Source organism: Oryzias latipes, chromosome 11, assembly GCF_053564925.1.
Source record: "Oryzias latipes strain Hd-rR chromosome 11, Olatipes_Hd-rR_3.1".
NCBI classification, from domain to species: Eukaryota; Metazoa; Chordata; class Actinopteri; order Beloniformes; family Adrianichthyidae; genus Oryzias; species Oryzias latipes.
In genome coordinates this window covers 20788735-20805836 of record NC_136247.1, presented here as the reverse complement: position 1 = coordinate 20805836, position 17102 = coordinate 20788735, and the positions used below count along the sequence as shown (strand labels likewise).

Here is a 17102-nt window from a genome sequence, read left to right as displayed (position 1 = left end):
TAACCATTTACCATTGACAGCGAAATTGCGCAAATTGGATTTGCGATGATGAATTTGCTTTACGGAAACACGACAAATTCAAAAAACTTTCATTTATCAAATAAACGTTTTTGCTCTCGGAGGAGGTGGTTTTTTAGGCGTATCGAAATTGACGTATTTTGCAAAACTGCATTGGAAACACTTTTTTCGAATTAAATGAGTCACGTGACCAACAACCGGACCAAGCAATGCGCTTCTTGGTAGGAACTGGCTGCCTTGGGCACTGCACAGCGGGCGCCACAAGACGTCCCAAAACATCACACACTCATCAAAAGCTGGGTGTGTTCACCAACAGCGATTTCCCCGTCAGTGATAGCCGGTCCCACGTGTAAGGAGCTCGCCGCTCCATGACCTGAACAAGACGCTGACGTCTCTTTTGATAGATGAGAATGAGCGCTAGTGCCATGGAAGAAATTTAAATGTGTCTGCTGTAAATCAAAGTTTTGTTCGCATCCGTCCCCATGTTTCTGAATGACTTATCGCGTGAGTTGGTTTGTGTTTATTCACATAATAATGATTTGATGGAAACAGTGTAATTCCAAAAGTGTTTTTTTCCCCCCGCCATTTCTAAGATTTGGATGAACCTTTGCGCATAAGTGTCATGGAAACGCAGCTAATGATAAAAGGTCATAAATTTGGCAGTAACTCACTTTTATTGGTTTTATTCATCCAATCAACATCATGCAATGACTAAGCCCTGTTTGAGCCGATTCTCCAGCTTTTTTTTTTTTTTATGTTAGCTGACAGTACACCCTATTTACAAGATCCTCTCCAAAACCTGGAGTTTTAAATGACGTCTTTCCTTTAGGTTCATCCTTCTCCCCTCGTTCTCTCCTTTCATGTCTGTTTTCTATTCTGTGGCTTCTTTGAGAGCTTTTGTGTGGTATGTTGCTCATTTGTGTTATAACCTCCCTCTCCCAAGTATATTTTTGCTGCTTTTTGTTGTTTTAATAACTGCCATCTGGACCTTTGTCCAGACATATCCTGTCGCTCTAGAAGCTTCAGCTTGGCTGGCCGTCTGAAAAATAAGCTCTGTGCTGCACGAGTTGGTTCCGAGTGCTGTTTTTATTCTTTGTAGATATGCACTGAGCGTGTATGCTAATGCTTATGCCAACTCTATCTCCCTCTACCCATACAAACACACTTGCACATACTTCAGATGCCGGAATAAGAAGTTTGACTACCGACATTTACCTACCACTTCAGTGATCATTGCCTTCTACAACGAGGCCTGGTCCACCCTGCTGAGGACCATTCACAGCGTGCTGGAGACCACGCCTGCCATCCTGTTGAAAGAGATCATCCTAATTGATGACTACAGTGACCGAGGTCTGACTCTCTTTGATAAACTGTCTATTGTTTTGCATGTCTGCCAAAAAACTGTTCAGATTGTTGCTTTTTGAGTCTGAAAGGTTTTGTTGAGTCCAATTCAGATACCAAGAAGTATTTGGACAAATATCGAATGTTAGTACTTCTTTATACATTTTAAAAGCTATGAAAAAATGTCTACTGAAACAAGTCAGAGCACATTTCCATTTTTCAGAGAGTGAGATATGGAATGAGGTAGACTGAATGTGGAAACCTGTGTTCTCAGAAGCAGTCTTCGGGCCTTTTTGTAAAAACGAAAAAACATTTTCTTTTTCTTGACTCTGCTTCAGCCTAGTCTTCTCCTGATTCACAACGATTTAAATAAAGAAATACTTAGAATAGCCGTTTTTAGCTTGATTTTCTTCATATGTGTCCTCCATAATGAGAAAAAAGCCACAAGAACATGTTAAAAAACACGCTTTCGATCGGAGTGGGTCAATAAGGTGTCAAACTCCTTTAGCTCTTCGGGGTTGCCCTCAAATGGGCCTTTGGGACATAATTGGCCTGTTGATAATGTAAATATTACAAGTTACTTTGAGGTCAGAATTTCTGGCCTAATGTGTTAAACGATAAAACTTTTAGTATGGACATTTATGTTGTATTTAATAATGAAACTATTGAAATGAAACTTGCAGCATTTTTTAAATAGCACAAAGAAAAAAACAAAGAGAAATACACTAAATAATCAAATAAAGGCAAATCTGTCTTTTGTAGCAGCACAATAAAAGCCAGCTGTGGGTCATAGTCATCATTAGCTGATTTCAGACGTTTGAGATGGACGTCATTACAGAATTTGGACTAAGGAGCATTTAGACGTCTGGTTTTACACCATAAAAATGACCTCATGGACCACTGAGTTGCTACACAATTTCTTTCACCTAAATAACAAATGTTTCATGATCTTCATACCATTTTTAAGTGTTAAATATGAAATGTATTTAATACATACCTAAAAGAGTATAATGGAGGAATATAATGCTTATGTTTTGTAAACTAGGATACCTAAAGTCCCAGCTGGCAGAGTACATCAGTAATCTGCAACGCGTGCGGCTCATTCGGACTAACAAAAGGGAGGGGCTGGTCCGAGCACGCCTCATTGGTGCCACCTATGCCACTGGTGATGTTCTAACGTTTCTTGATTGCCACTGTGAGTGTGTTCCTGGTTGGATTGAACCTCTGCTTGAAAGGTAATCACGCTAAGATGATAAGGGCTTTTCATGTTGTGTTTTTTCCCCACTTTCACTTAACCTTCTGCATGTTTCTGACTGCACATTTAGAATTGCTGAGAATGCCAGTACCATCGTGTGCCCTGTGATTGATACCATCGATTGGAACTCTTTTGAGTTTTACATGCAAACTGGTGAACCAATGATAGGAGGGTTCGACTGGAGACTCACCTTTCAGTGGCACTCTGTCCCCGAATCTGAGCGCAAGAGGCGCAAGTCCCGCACTGACCCCTTCAGGTACAGCAGCGACATGATCCTTTTAGAGAGCTGTTCGCATGAGGAATCGCTTTATAAAGTTGGGTCATACGAACTTTAGCATCAATTTTCTTGTGCATCACTCTGACACCATTACCACACATCATTTGAATGAATAAAAACACCAAAAAACATGATTCTTCCGTTGTCACAGGTCTCCCACAATGGCAGGGGGATTATTTGCTGTGAGCAAAGTGTATTTCGAGTACCTTGGCACATATGACATGGGCATGGAGGTGTGGGGAGGAGAAAACCTGGAGCTCTCTTTCAGGGTGAGATCAGTTTTCCATCAGATATGCAAGATAAAGCCTTAGGTTAACAGTTATACTTCCAAATGTGAGACCAAAGTGTTTGAAAGCACTCAACAAAAAAATAATCTGCCTTGTTTTGGTTGCCAATTCATGTTTAGTGAATACCTATAAATGTCTACAATATAATCAGGTTGCTCAATGAATTTGGTTTCACTAGGTGATTTCCAGATTTGGCGAGCTAAGCTAAATGGAAACATGTCGTTTATTGGGGTGTCAGACATCATCTAGTTCCATCTTATAGTGATGTGATTCATTTTGCATTATTTAAATCTGGCTCCTTAGATTGGCTCAAGAGAGTAAAGTTGTTGTTTTTTTTGGTAAATTAATTAAAAAATGTCTCATTTTGAGGGATCTTTACTTATTGTAATGCTTTAAGCCTAAATTTAATTATTATACAGTCATTTAGCTTAGCAATACAAACATTACCCAATTAGCAGCCTTTTGTCCTTAAATAGTGCATTTGTGACCTACAAAACAATGTTTGATTTTTTACTTTGAGATTGAATATTTAAGGGGATCTCTGCCAAAAACAGATAACTGTATTTTCAATTATTTTTAGTATATATAACTACTATAAGTGGAAATATTGTTGTTTTACAACAAACAAACATATTCATTTTTACATTGTATTAAAATGAATTAGTTTGGTAAGAATTGCTTCAAAACTATTTTTTTAAGTTGGTAGTGAATTAAAGTTGTGGTCTCTAAAGGAAGTTACTTTGTAGTCAGTTGAGGAAAATTGCTCGAGTCATGCAACAGTTTATTTGTGTGTCAACACTGAAGTTACATGCAGCTCCACAAAATCGTTCCATGGAACATGGAGCTGCAAGTCTTCCAGGTTAACAACAAACACATCCTAAATTAAGCCTTAGTCAAAACTGCCCTCACAGCTGGGGGGCTGTCTGTGGGCAAAAAACGGGCAAAGCTGTACGAGGCATGTAGTTGAGCCATTCATGTAATAGTAAAGTCATAGACCGATCGGTGAGTCCTTTGAACAAAGATATTCATTTTTCTACGGGTATGGTGTGAGCGACGGGTGGTAGCGATGACTTACACGACAGGAAGGTGTAAGGATGAAGTAGATGTGCCCAATAGTGCTGTTCATGTGATTAGTGCGCACTCCTTACGCTCAACCTGACTGTTGGAGATGAGGAAATTAGCCAATCAGAGCATAGTTTGGGCATCCTACAGCCAACGTATTACCTGCATACCCTGTTTGTGTGGCATTAGCACGGTCAGTAAGGGTACCCGCACCTTACTAATGACGATAGGGCTGCGCAAGGGGACTGTACAACAGCGTCAGCTGTATGTCATAGGTGGGTGCATCTTCTATTAGTCTTGCAGATGCTTCATGAGACATTTACTTGTGTGCAACAATGGTACGCTCCATTTTTATTACATTCTTTGAAGTGGCCGCACACCTGCGCTACCCGTAACCCTTGTGCCATCTTAGATGACCCCACCCTTGCATTGACGTGTTCTCCCTACCATGACAAAGGTGGATAAAGGTGGAAAGATTTCATGTAATCCATGGACACCAGTGAAGATCACAAATCATTGAAGAAAAAAGGTTCAGAGCACTGACTAGTGGGTCTAGATGACCCAACTCCCAATGGTTGCTAGGATAGCACAAGGGTTAAGATGCAGCCACTCCTCTATATGAACCCAAAATCTTGAATAGGTGCATGTGACAAAGGGTGAATCTGACGACTTTGCTCAAAGGTGTGCCTTATTCTGCTCCGAAGGGATGGAAATACAGCACATCAGTGTGGCTGACAGCTGATTCACCCTCTTCCAATATAATAAAAACATAAACCCTACTGAAGCTGGCTATTTAAAGTTATTCATTTTTTTTTGCTTTGCTCTCACACCCATAGGTTTGGCAGTGTGGGGGCAGTCTGGAGATTCATCCCTGCTCTCATGTGGGCCATGTGTTCCCTAAAAAAGCCCCTTATGCCCGGCCAAACTTCCTCCAGAACACTGTGCGAGCTGCAGAGGTTTGGATGGACTCTTATAAACATCACTTCTACAACAGGAACCCTCCAGCCAAAAAGGTAGAACATGAGAACAGGTAGAACAAGATCAAGCCCATCTGTCAGTACTATTTTCATGCAATTTAGACACCTGCTTGCACAATATTTAGAAGGCTTGTAATGATATAATTCCCCTGTCTGGGTGTCAACACATGATCTCAGACTGTCTGTCTCACCAGGTCAAGTCTGTGTTTGTGTGTTTTTATGTGTTGGGCCTCTCAGGTCTCGGAGCTCAATACCATCAAAAATGCATGCATCTCAGTTACACCTATCTGAAAAAATACATTATTAATGTCAGGGATCTTTGATCAAACAGTAGATCACATTGAACACATCATTGCTAATCAGTTTGTGGGATCAATAAAAGTTCTATACTACTCTATACAATCACTGACTCCAAATGTATTAAAATGCAACTGAATTTAATAGGTTGTTTAAATTTAATGCTGCCTACAATTCACTTTAGTCTATTTTGTTCAGAAACTTCAAACACACCTGTTAGGCTATTTCCTGGAACAGCTTGTGACTCGGGGATTTTACATTGTGTTTTCATAGTATTTTACTAAACTCATGAGCATTCTCTGATGTGCACACATTGGTGTCTACCAGTCAGTCCCTCAGGGTCTCATTAGGTTGTGGCTGTAGCTGATGTGGTGGTTTTGCAGATAATACCAGTCTGCTTTAATGATATGAATGTTTTGCTTTCGCATGACACACATACTTTATTAATAGTTTAATTTGTAAGACAAAATTATGTAGTTCTTAAGATTTTGTTGCATTTTAACAGTGCAAGTGAAAAATGATGTTTGCATGGTTTGCTTATTGCTCAAAGTGGCACCTTGTGCCGACAAGACCGGTTTGACTTGTTGAGGCACAGACTGCTCCTATTTTAAGCATCACTGACAAAGCTCAATACTTGGACACATTCCTCAAGCAACTTTCTAATGAATGGTGGTGTGTGTGTGCGTGTGTGTGCGGATCTGTGTGTGTGAGTGAGCGAGCCTAGGGTGTCAGTTTTACTTGTGTTTTCCTTATTCTTGGCCTTGGAGTCTTGGAGTCAATGCTTGGGGGGCTGGGGGCAAGGGTTTCAAATAAAATTGGGGGTTAGTCTGGAAGCTGTTCCCAAACTGCCCTCCTTCCTACATGACAATTCTTTAGAATGTCAGAAGAGAGGGGTTCGTTTGGATTCCACCTTTGGGGTTGGCCTACTTAACAGTGATTCCTACCCTCTGGTTGATGCATTTAACCCCTTCCTCTCTTGGTTTTAATTGGACATTTAAAAGTAGGGTGCCTGGACATCACCATCAACAAACAGAAGGTGTCCTCACAGTACTCTGGTGGTTGTGTCCCGTGGGCATTGGCTTCCCTGGCATGGTGATCCACTCTCCCTGCAGGGAGGGTGATCCCTGAGATCTCTGGCTATGCCATGATCTAGGGCAGTGTTTTTCAACCAGTGCCGTGTGGTCAGGTGTGCCGTGGGTAATTGCCCTCATTAACTGATCTAACAACAGAGACCATCTCCAGGATATCAGCTCTGTGTTCATCCAAACAGGCCCTGATAAAACACCTAGTAGTTAGGAATATGTAAGATTGTAAAATACTTTTTTCTTTGTGTTTATTTGATTCTATTAAAGACATTTTGATGAGAATGACGGTACCGCGATTTAGCCGCAGCTAAACCGCCCCTTTAACTGTCTCCACCAATCATTCTTGGAGGCTTAATCACACGTCATCAGTCTGACCAATCAGAGGTGGTTAAAGTCTTCACTTCCTTGTTCTGATTCTGCTCAAAAAGTCTCTCAGTTCCAACAAAAATACCAGCTAAAGCTCGTCTTTAGCGGTGTAGCTTTCCGCGGGATCCGGTGTCAGACCGTGGAAAAAGTGAACAAAACAATGAAGCTCAGAGACGATAGTCTGTCTGCATTCGGCGGCTGTTTGCACTACATCTCCCATGATGCATTGGATGAAAGTGACAGCGTCTCAGCGCACAATGAGTCCTTGTTAAACGTCTTGAAATCAAAACTAACACACATCAAAAAGTTTCTAAATATTTTAACTTAACTTTTTTGACATCTTTTAGAAAAAACAGCGGCAGTTTCCAGGTTTTTCTGCCACATTTTAAAACATCAATGCATGTGAGATTGCAGAGGGGCTGTAGATCAATACAGACTATGAGTTTCTCCTTTGTTTTTTTTTTGCTTTTTTGGATGCTGGGGTGCCGCAGGATTTTTGTCAAGGTTAAAGTGTGCCGTGGCTCAAAAAAGGTTGAAAAACACTGTTTTAAGGAGCCCACCCCTTTTCATAACATTTGCCTGTAAAAGGTCTGATGATTAACTTCAAACAAATTGCTTCATTTCATTTGTAATCCTACCCCACCTTTGTGTTTCTAACTTCTTTACCCCGTTTTTCTTTCTTGTACCCATGTCCCCCATCTCTAGAATTCTACTCTCCCTCTGTCTTGCATCCAGTCCTAAAAGAAATATACTCAAATACAAATAAAAATAAACGTTATCCTCAAATATAAAAGGAATTTATACAAATAAACACCTTGTGTGTCTGAAACTACATAACCTCCTATTGAACACAAACAAGATTAGTCAGTTTTGGTTCCTTTTGCCAAGCTTTCTTACTTGTGTGCTTGTCACGATGTGGAATAACCAATTTTTCACCAGAACATTCTAAAGAACTGGTTTTAAAATAACATGTTTAAAAAAATTGTGATTTATTTATTTTTTATTTGTTGGAAGTTTTGAAATTGTATCAGATTTTTGTACTTTACAGGAGAACTATGGTGACATCACTGAGCGGCTGCAGCTGAGGGAAAGGCTGAAATGCAACAGTTTTGATTGGTATCTGAAGAATATATACCCAGAACTTCATGTTCCTGAAGACAGGGAAGGGTGGCATGGTGCGGTAAGTGTCTACTGGTTGGATGTGACAGATATACTGGAGCCTACCCAGCTACTGAAGGGCGAAGGGGGTGTACACCCTGGATCAGGGGTGTCAAATTCTAGGCCTCGAGGGCTGGCCTTCCTCTGGATTTCTATAAATCCTGCCTTATCTGCTGCTGATTACCTGGATCAGGAATATTCAGCAAATAAGTTGAACCGAAGGAGTGACATTGCTGAAAAAAGTTCAGCGAATAGTGAAAAGCAAATACGCAGGGGAACACTGTATAGGTAAATGCAGGACCCAGGTTCTACACATAGAGTAGTTGCACCATTTAGGAAAATTGAGGTTGCACTTCAATAGTATTACCCCACATACCATCACTGATGTTAGGGTGGTGATTGGTTTGAATGAAAATGTGTGGCTAATTTTGTTTACAAGCCTTGAAATGAAAACGAAAAATGAAAAATGCAACCTCTTTATGTTAATAATACCTATTTTTTTTTTACCAGATCCGCAGCTCAGGAATACAGTCAGAGTGCCTGGATTACAATGCACCAGATCACAACCCCACAGGAGCCCATCTTTCTTTGTTTGGCTGCCATGGCCAAGGTGGAAACCAGGTACGGTAAACTTTTTACTCTGCTCATTCTGTAAAACAGATGATCAATAGTTCATGCTAACTCCTAAATCCAAAATCAAGCTACAATGTTGACAATCTATCGTTAATCTTCAACCGTTTATGCAACTATCGTAACTTCAGTGGATTCTGAAATGGAGAAAAGCGGCTTTGCATCGTTATGCAGCACTGTATCATATTGGCGGAAAGCAGATATGAAAAGACACCTTTTTCCACGTCAGAATCAGCTTATTCAGATTGATTGTGAGAATGGTCGAAGAGTTACGGTAAGTCAAAAGGGTTTGTTATTTAGCTGTCGCCCGAGACATCACCGATGTTAAAGGGTTAAATCAATGTTTGAGATAAAAGTCCTCCCAAAACTTGCTTTCCTTTATCTGGCTCAAATAAACCAACATTCTATTTAGAAGACTCTCTGGCAGAAAAGGTCACCCAGTCTGATGTCAGAGACACTGGCCATAAGTGGAACCTTTATTAGAAATGACCACGACATGCCTCGATGCGTCTGAAAGACACATGAGATGTGCAGAGTAGCACGAGGTTGGTTGACGATTGATTACCCTCTGTTTAATGAGCAGCTCACTTCTGGATCTTTTTTCCACTTCAAATGACACTCTAGATCAGGGGTCGGGAACCTATGGCTCGCGAGCCATATATGGCTCTTTTGATGGTCACATGTGGCTCGCAGACAAATCTTTAATTATACTTTTTTTTTCATTAGACCAGTCCTTCTCGGGCGCCATGCGATGCCAGAGGCGCGGAGTAGTATCGGTGCTTGGAGAACAAAATCTGCGCCAGCGCTATCAGTTTACTATTATCTATTATTTCACAGAGTTTGTGCCAGCTGAAAACCTGTGAATTGCCGTGCCTAAAACTGCGCGCTCCCGTCTCTGAGAAAGAGCGCGCAGTTGCGGGGACGGGATGTGTGAGGGAGAAAGCAGAGGGTGGTTCTGAGGTGTTGTGGGGACAGGCAGCAGGTGAATCGCGCAGGGATTGTAAAAACGTAAAACCCGCTGCCCGTCACTCACTGCGGCGTGTGAGTGTGTGTTTGGCTCCCCGTCTGCATGTGAGCAGTCTGTCTCACATCTACAGAACATTCAGACCTACGATCACGTTTAAAGTCTCAACGTCTGCATGAAGCAGAAACTCACCACGTAACCGGACTAGACAATCAGCAAAACTACCACGAGAAATACTCATCATTTATTAGCAACAGCATAACAATGTTATTAAAAATAATCCACAGACTTATTGTACTTTAAAAATGTTGAAATTACATCAAATGCACACATTCATTTGTATATTTAGTTTTAAACATATTGTTGCGGACTGAGTTTAACGTGGCTGTTGGGCCGCGTTAAAAGTTCTGGAGTTCATGAACGCATCAAGCAGAGATCTGATTGGCTCTCAGTTCTGTCGCTCAGCCTGTTGTTAGGTAGTTTGGACCAATGGGGTTCAGCTGTGGGCCGAATAAGGGAAATGGGAGGGCTGGAGCGGCAGGAGCGAATATAAAGTTGGGAGAAGCGCTCTCTCTCGTCTCAGCGGGAGAGATTCAGGAGCTGCTGAATTAATTGTACGGCGTTTGTTGCAGTCTACAGTAAACAGAATAAAGAACCTTAAGAGAGGTTAAGTCTCCGTGCCTCAGTGTGGGAAAGGGACACTACATTATTGTATGGCTCTTTCGAAATTACATTTAAAAATATGTGGCGTTTATGGCTCTCTTGGCCAAAAAGGTTCCCGACCCCTGCTCTAGATGAAGAGTTAGGTTCATGTCCAGACGATTGAGACGGCCAAGCCCTTGTCTTCACGGAATAGCTCCCTGGACACACAAATAGACACATTATACAAGACTGGCTTAGCCGTAAAAAGGTTGCTGAAGAAGTGAACCTAGACTGAATCCGAATTGCTTCCCTACACCTAGCTTCTCCCGATCCCTGCATTTAGGGATTGAAAAAAGCCCTCCAACTGGAGGGAAATAAGGAAAAAAAGTGTCTTCAAATGTGGACGTGAGTGTTGCTTGATGGTGTCATTAATAGCCGCCGGTCATCTCTGTGAGCACGTAGCTGCCAGTGCTCAAGAAATACATGACATGACTTTAAAATGTCACGAAAAACAAAAACGCAGCACTCACATTTTAATGTAAACTTCTTTAAGTCAGAGCCCACCCACGTGAATAAATGTGTTTTTTCGCGGATCACCCTACCGGTGACATATCAAAAAAAGTAAATAAAACCAGAATATTCAACAATGCGGATGTGATGGATGGTTGCCAAAAACCCACAAGGGGCTTAACATGTGGCAACCACCATAATGAGTCTATAAGCTAAAAAATAATACTGTTCAGTAAATACAATTTTACATCCTCTGTATAAGACACTAAACTGTGACTGAGTTATGCGAGAGAAAGGTGCTCTGATTAGACAGACACCCCGAGTGGGATATTCATGAAATTCATTATTAAAATTGAACATGTTGGTGAAATGTTGGGGAAGAAGTTTTCTAATAGAATTGAAAACAAACTGACCAGTTTGAAGTTGGTTGACTTGATAGATACTCAGGACACTGGCCTGAAAAAGCAAAGGTTGAGATGAATGTCGATTTCCTACATTGAATATTATTCTCAGAGCTCGTTTTTGTAAACGCAGAATAAGTTCAAGTTTAGTTTGATGTGTACTAGCCCAAGCAATATTACAGTAACTAATAAATGGATATATCATTGAATAGTACAACATAGTTGCAACCTTTGTATTCATCAAATGATGGGTTTTACCTAGGATACCCACCATTTTGTCAATTTTTGTACTAATAAAACTAACATGAGGTTTCCAAGATAAGGATTCATCCACTAATACACCAAGGAAACGAACACAGCTAACATTTTTGATTGGAATGTTATCAATTTGTATTTTAAAAGAGAAATCCATGGCTTTTGATTTTAGACCAAACAATAAAAAGTGTTTTTTTTTTTTATATTGAGTGTCAATTTGTTAGCTTTGAACCAAGTCTTGTCAAGTTCATCATTTACAACATTGTTAAGAGTATCTAAATCCTTATGGGAATAGAATACACTGGTGTCATCTGCAAATAATATTTTAGAAAGTTTAACTGATGCATTGGGTAGATCATTGACATATAATAAAAATAACAGAGGACCCAAAATGGAAACTTGAGGTAAACCACATTGTAGAGGAAGGGGTGAGGACTGTAGTCCATTATAGTTTACGGTTTGATATCGATCAGTTAAAACAGTCGTCACAACTGCCCTTACGGGTGGATACGGGCTGTGTGCTGGTGAAAAATCGGCAAACCTGTACGGGCCGCGAAACCTGTCAAACGAAGATGTTCGTGGACATTTTTTTTTTTACTACGGGCATGCTGACCCTCCACAGGGCTGGAGAAATGCATCTGTATGGATTAACACCAATACGGGTCAATAGGGCTAAGGGATGATGAATAGAGTGTAATGAAGGCACTCTACAACAGCATCCTCTGTACGTCATAAGTTTGTGCAATTTATGAATACGTCACAACACTCCCTTTAAGACGTGGCCCCTCCTGTCTACAATTTTCTCTAGCCCTTTACAACCCAAAAACCCACAGCCCGCACATGAGTCAACCCTCCGTCTGTGACCTCTTGTTTTGTTTGCCTTGTCAAGGAAATGTCCAACTGTAAACTCCACCTAAACAAGCAAAATAGAACAACGCGACTTGTTCTGTGTTCCAGTACTTTGAATACACCTCTCAGAAGGAGATCCGTTTCAACTCTGTGACAGAGCTGTGCGCTGAGGTCCTTGACGGCCAGACCAGCATAAATATGAGGAACTGCCCTCGTGACTGGGAGCTAAAACCTCCTAGTATCATCTGGGACTTCAGAAAGGTAATTGCTGTACCTCACCATGCATCTCGCACAATTTTCTCAGAACCCAGATTGTATTTTAAGACTGTCACCCCCTCCAGGATGGGACCATCTACCATCCTCACTCAGACATGTGCGTGACGGCTTTCCGCACGACCGAGGGTCGCACAGACGCCCAGATGAGTGGGTGCAGCCCGAACGAGAAGAAGCAACTGTGGAAGTTTGAGTGGTAGAAAGAGGAATGTCAAACTATAGCTGGACATTTCAAGTGACCGTTTGAGACCACGGTGCTGTTCTGAAGCAGTCTGTACTGCACTCAAACCAAGTAGGTTTTGAATAAGTCACTTTAGGCCAATAAATGACCCCACTGAGTGCTTTTATACCTTTTAAAGTCTGTGCACATCCCAGATGAGGGGGCTTATCAGCTCCACTTTATAAACTTAGATGTTTCTTTCATCCAAGTGCCTCGTAAAATATAATACAGCTCACCTTAAGTGCGATTTAAATTCTCCTACAAAAAAAAAGAGAGAATACCTATGAAGACGATTCTTTAAAAACTCTTGCTGCACCATAGAATGTTGCTTTAATGTGCAATTCATTTTATTATTATTATTTTTTAATTATCTTGTTTGTTTGTCATAAATTGTCAAATCCTGGCTGCTACAAGAAGCAAAATGCAAGCTGCATTTTGCTCATTTGGTTCCTAAAATATTAGGGGTGTAACGATTCCTTCCAACGACTCATATCGTTATTTGTGGTTGATGATATGATTCATAGTCCATATGGGTTTATTTTAAACTATCCAATTCACCGACCTTAAATCGATTGTTAGCCAAAACTTCAACCAGTGTGACTCGGAGAGAAATACCTGGGTACTCTACAGTGCAGGTGAAGTCTTCTTAGTATTTCTTCCAAGATATTAAGTGTAAATTAAATACGTGTACAAACAAACAAGTAAAAAAGAATGAATGGTAAATCCATTCACATTTTAGTTTCCTAAAGTTCAGCCCACTGTTGTTTTTCCGCATTAAAACAATCCAAACGGAACATTGTTCGAACATTCTAGCACACTGTCTGGTCCCACATTTTTGATGATTTTTTGCTGTCATCACATGTGTGTTATCTGCTGTAATGCTTGTTTTTACGTTAAAATAAACCTAATAAACCTCAATCCAAATGATATTTTCCAATATCGATATAATCAATTGATTTTATTTTGAAAGGATCTTATAATGGTATCGGTGGATTTGATTAGCAGACAGATGGATCTGGCTGGATGGTGGGAATATAGTTCAATTTATCGTTACACCCCTATAAAATATGGGCAGGCAGCACTATGATTACACTCCACTGCTTCCTAGTTCTGTCTTTTACCTGTGAAGCCAGTGTTATTGTGGAAAACTACCTGGACAAGACTTGAAAAGAAATGGGTATTACCCTAAAGTTCTGATATGACTTTACATTTATATTGTAAATCGCCTATTTAGAGTTGTGTAAAAATTGAGCAGGACTTGTAGCTTCATCGGTCACTCGAAAACAAATGTGTGCCAAAAGCAAAATGTGTCACTTTATTTAAATCTGTGTGGGAAAAAACTAGAAGATCTACAAAAGGCCTCTAGAGAGACCATCTGTGTGCCTTGTTTTTCAGCCCTGTTTGCTAAATGCATTCCACTATTTATGGGGGGACCAGGAAATCAGACATAATACCTGGTAAATATCTGTTAATTGGATTTATGAAAATCAAATGTTTATGCTTGTTGATGGATTTGTACAAACACGCTTATTCTGTGCTACTTTCTTATAAATATTTGGTTTGGAGGACCAAAGAGGGGCTGTAATAATGTTAAAAAAAAACATATTTAAAAATTACTGATAAATGCAAATAGGGAACATTGATCATTTGTTGTAATGGTGGACTGCTTTGTTTCTATGTTTCTAAAAAAAAAATAAAGTGTTGAAAGCTGCTGGTATGATTGGGAAAATAATAAATAAAAAAACTAACCACATTTGCAAAGTTTTGTATTCTTTTTGTTGTTTCTTGTCACATTTACACACCAGATTGTTGGTTATAGAGACAAAATGCCTTATCTCAATGTGTTTGCATATAGTAAAGTGCTTCCTAAGATGCAGAAACTATAGTACTTGTCTTTGATTAATGTATTTTGACCCTTTTAAATTCTAACATTGACAAGAATTTACAATCTTGCTGACAACATTGCAGCAATTCATGGTTGTGTACTGCCACCTACTGACACAAACAATACTCTGCAAAGATGGAATGTCGGTTTGGTGAATGAAGCAGGACATTTAAAGTGACTTTATAGACCATATGGTGCTGATTTGACCTCATTCTATAAGATATTAAAAAGAGTATTACTGTTAGTACTTCTATTGTTGTAGTTCATGGATTTACATCCACTTAGAATGATCAATTTACCATTGTTGCAAACATAAAAATTGTTTTTCAGAGGTCTTCAACCTTCAATACTCAAGGAACCATTCAGGTCGATTTCTTCCTGACAACAACCACACTGTAAACCTGAATAGTCCAATGAGCTCAAAAGTTTTATAATCACTGAACTCAAAAGTAACAAACAAGTTATTATTATTATTATGTAGTCTGTTTCCTCAAAGATTTTGAGTTCACTGAACTTATTCGGGTTTACAGTGCAGACAGGAGCCGCAAAGCCCTTTAGAAAAATAAAACACTACTTTGTATTTATGTTATTATTACTATTGTGATAAATATAAATTCATTATTGTTTGTTTGTTTTTTGGTAAAAGTAAAACTAGTTTATAACTTTTGACAAAGCTTCATACAGTATGATTTCCTTTCAAAATAAAAGATGTGCTGTCATTTAGGACCATCTCAATGTAGTAAATGTAAAAGTAGATAGTGTAATGTCAGCAGTGAATTAAATAAAAAGTTTAATTTACCATTTGTGGTGCATCTCAGCCAGGAATGTGTAAATCTCACCAACCAAAACTGAATAAGAGCGACTGAAATTATCCTTATTGTATTTTTCAAACCATAGATCACACTTAAAACCCTTTATTTTTGTTCCAAAAAAAAATGCGTCCTTTAATTTGTTGTGCCTTAATTCTGATTGTGTTTAGTGTCCTCCAATTGATTTTCTGTGGAATGTTTTAGTACAACCTCTGAAACAGACTGTCTTTATTTTTATTTGGCTATATACTTACGTTTTACTATACAGCTACTTTTCCAAATACGTAAAAAAAAATTTTTTTTAACTTGTCCTGTCCAACAGCTGGGCAAACAGATGAGAGCTGTAGGCCTCTTGTGTTGGAAATATTTTATTTTAACAACAGGGGTTATGAATCTTCAGACAAACCAGAGGAATGTCTGAATTAACCTCTTTTGTAATCGATGCCAAACTTTATTTATTTTAATCATATTTGAAAATCGTTTGTGTTGGACCGGACGGAAAAAGGAAAGAAAGGAAGAAGAGAGAGGGATGTTGGGGGGGGGGGGATAGGAGGGTGATTATTGAAGGGGGGGGGGGGTAAAACCATAAAGCAGCATAAAGCAACAAGTTTCTGGATGGTTAAACTCATTATGGTGATGTTCAGATGTAATACCAATCTAGAAGGGGTGGGGCCAGTCCACACACACTCAAATGTTCCAAACATGCCTGTTGGCTTCACAAATGTTTACATGTCAACATGTACACAATACAAATAATGTTCACTCAAGCATACCTATGCCTTCAAACCAACTAGTGTGAAACATTTCATTCAATCACGCAAACTGTTCGTGCAAAGGTGAGCTAACACCTGTGCTCAATTGAGTGTTTATGTTCTTCTAAAATGGATGGTGGAATGTGAAAAGAAGGAAGGAGAGTGACCAGACATCCCCACACCAAGACCCCCGCCACAGCAGCAGTGGCAGCCAGAACCCCCCAACACCCTCACGGTAGCAGATGGAGAACCATCGCCCCCGGGTGATCACATCCGCCACCCAGGCTAGGGCCAGCAAGACCGCCACGGGGCCCCCAGAGCCAGAGAGCAGTGAGGCATGGGGGACATCGTTTTTAAAGGTTTTTGAGAAAGTTAGCAACATAATTTACTCTAGAATATTTAAAAAAAATGAGTGAATAGACTGCGACAGACTGGCAACCTGTCCAGGATGTCCCCTGCCTTCCCCCAGAAGTAACCGGGATAGGCTCCAGCAGCCCTGTGACCCCGAAAGGGACAAAGCGGGTTTAGAAAATGACTGAATGAGTGGAGTAGTTAATAGAATATTTGTGTAGACATCAATGAACTTGCTGCAGAATAATATTAGGAAAAACAAAAATACCACTTTGAATTGTTTAAAGAACAGAGAAAACAAGTCCTAAAACAAATTCAGAAAGCATGAACCTTTATCCAAAGTATGGCGACAAGTCACAATCCTTTTCCCCCTCTTAGCAAAAAGTAGTCTGTTTAAATGTACTACAATTATATTTAAAGACAAGGAGTATACTTGAT

General features: G+C 39.9%; 1 protein-coding gene across 4 annotated transcripts in view; it reads left to right on the top strand.

Annotated features, from left to right (window-relative positions):
- Positions 1-14620, top strand: part of poc1bl (POC1 centriolar protein homolog B (Chlamydomonas), like) — a 50077-nt gene extending 35457 nt beyond the window's left edge. For all 4 annotated transcript variants that reach the window (XM_020707082.3, XM_078954973.1, XM_004073975.5 and 1 more), the window contains 9 exons: positions 1199-1368; positions 2405-2594; positions 2685-2870; positions 3043-3160; positions 5077-5253; positions 8014-8145; positions 8634-8744; positions 12483-12635; positions 12716-14620. In XM_020707082.3, coding sequence (XP_020562741.1) covers positions 1199-1368; positions 2405-2594; positions 2685-2870; positions 3043-3160; positions 5077-5253; positions 8014-8145; positions 8634-8744; positions 12483-12635; positions 12716-12847 — 1369 coding nt within the window. In that variant the 3' untranslated portion in view covers positions 12848-14620. The remainder of the gene's footprint in view (positions 1-1198; positions 1369-2404; positions 2595-2684; positions 2871-3042; positions 3161-5076; positions 5254-8013; positions 8146-8633; positions 8745-12482; positions 12636-12715) is intronic.
- Positions 14621-17102: the final 2482 nt, after the last annotated feature.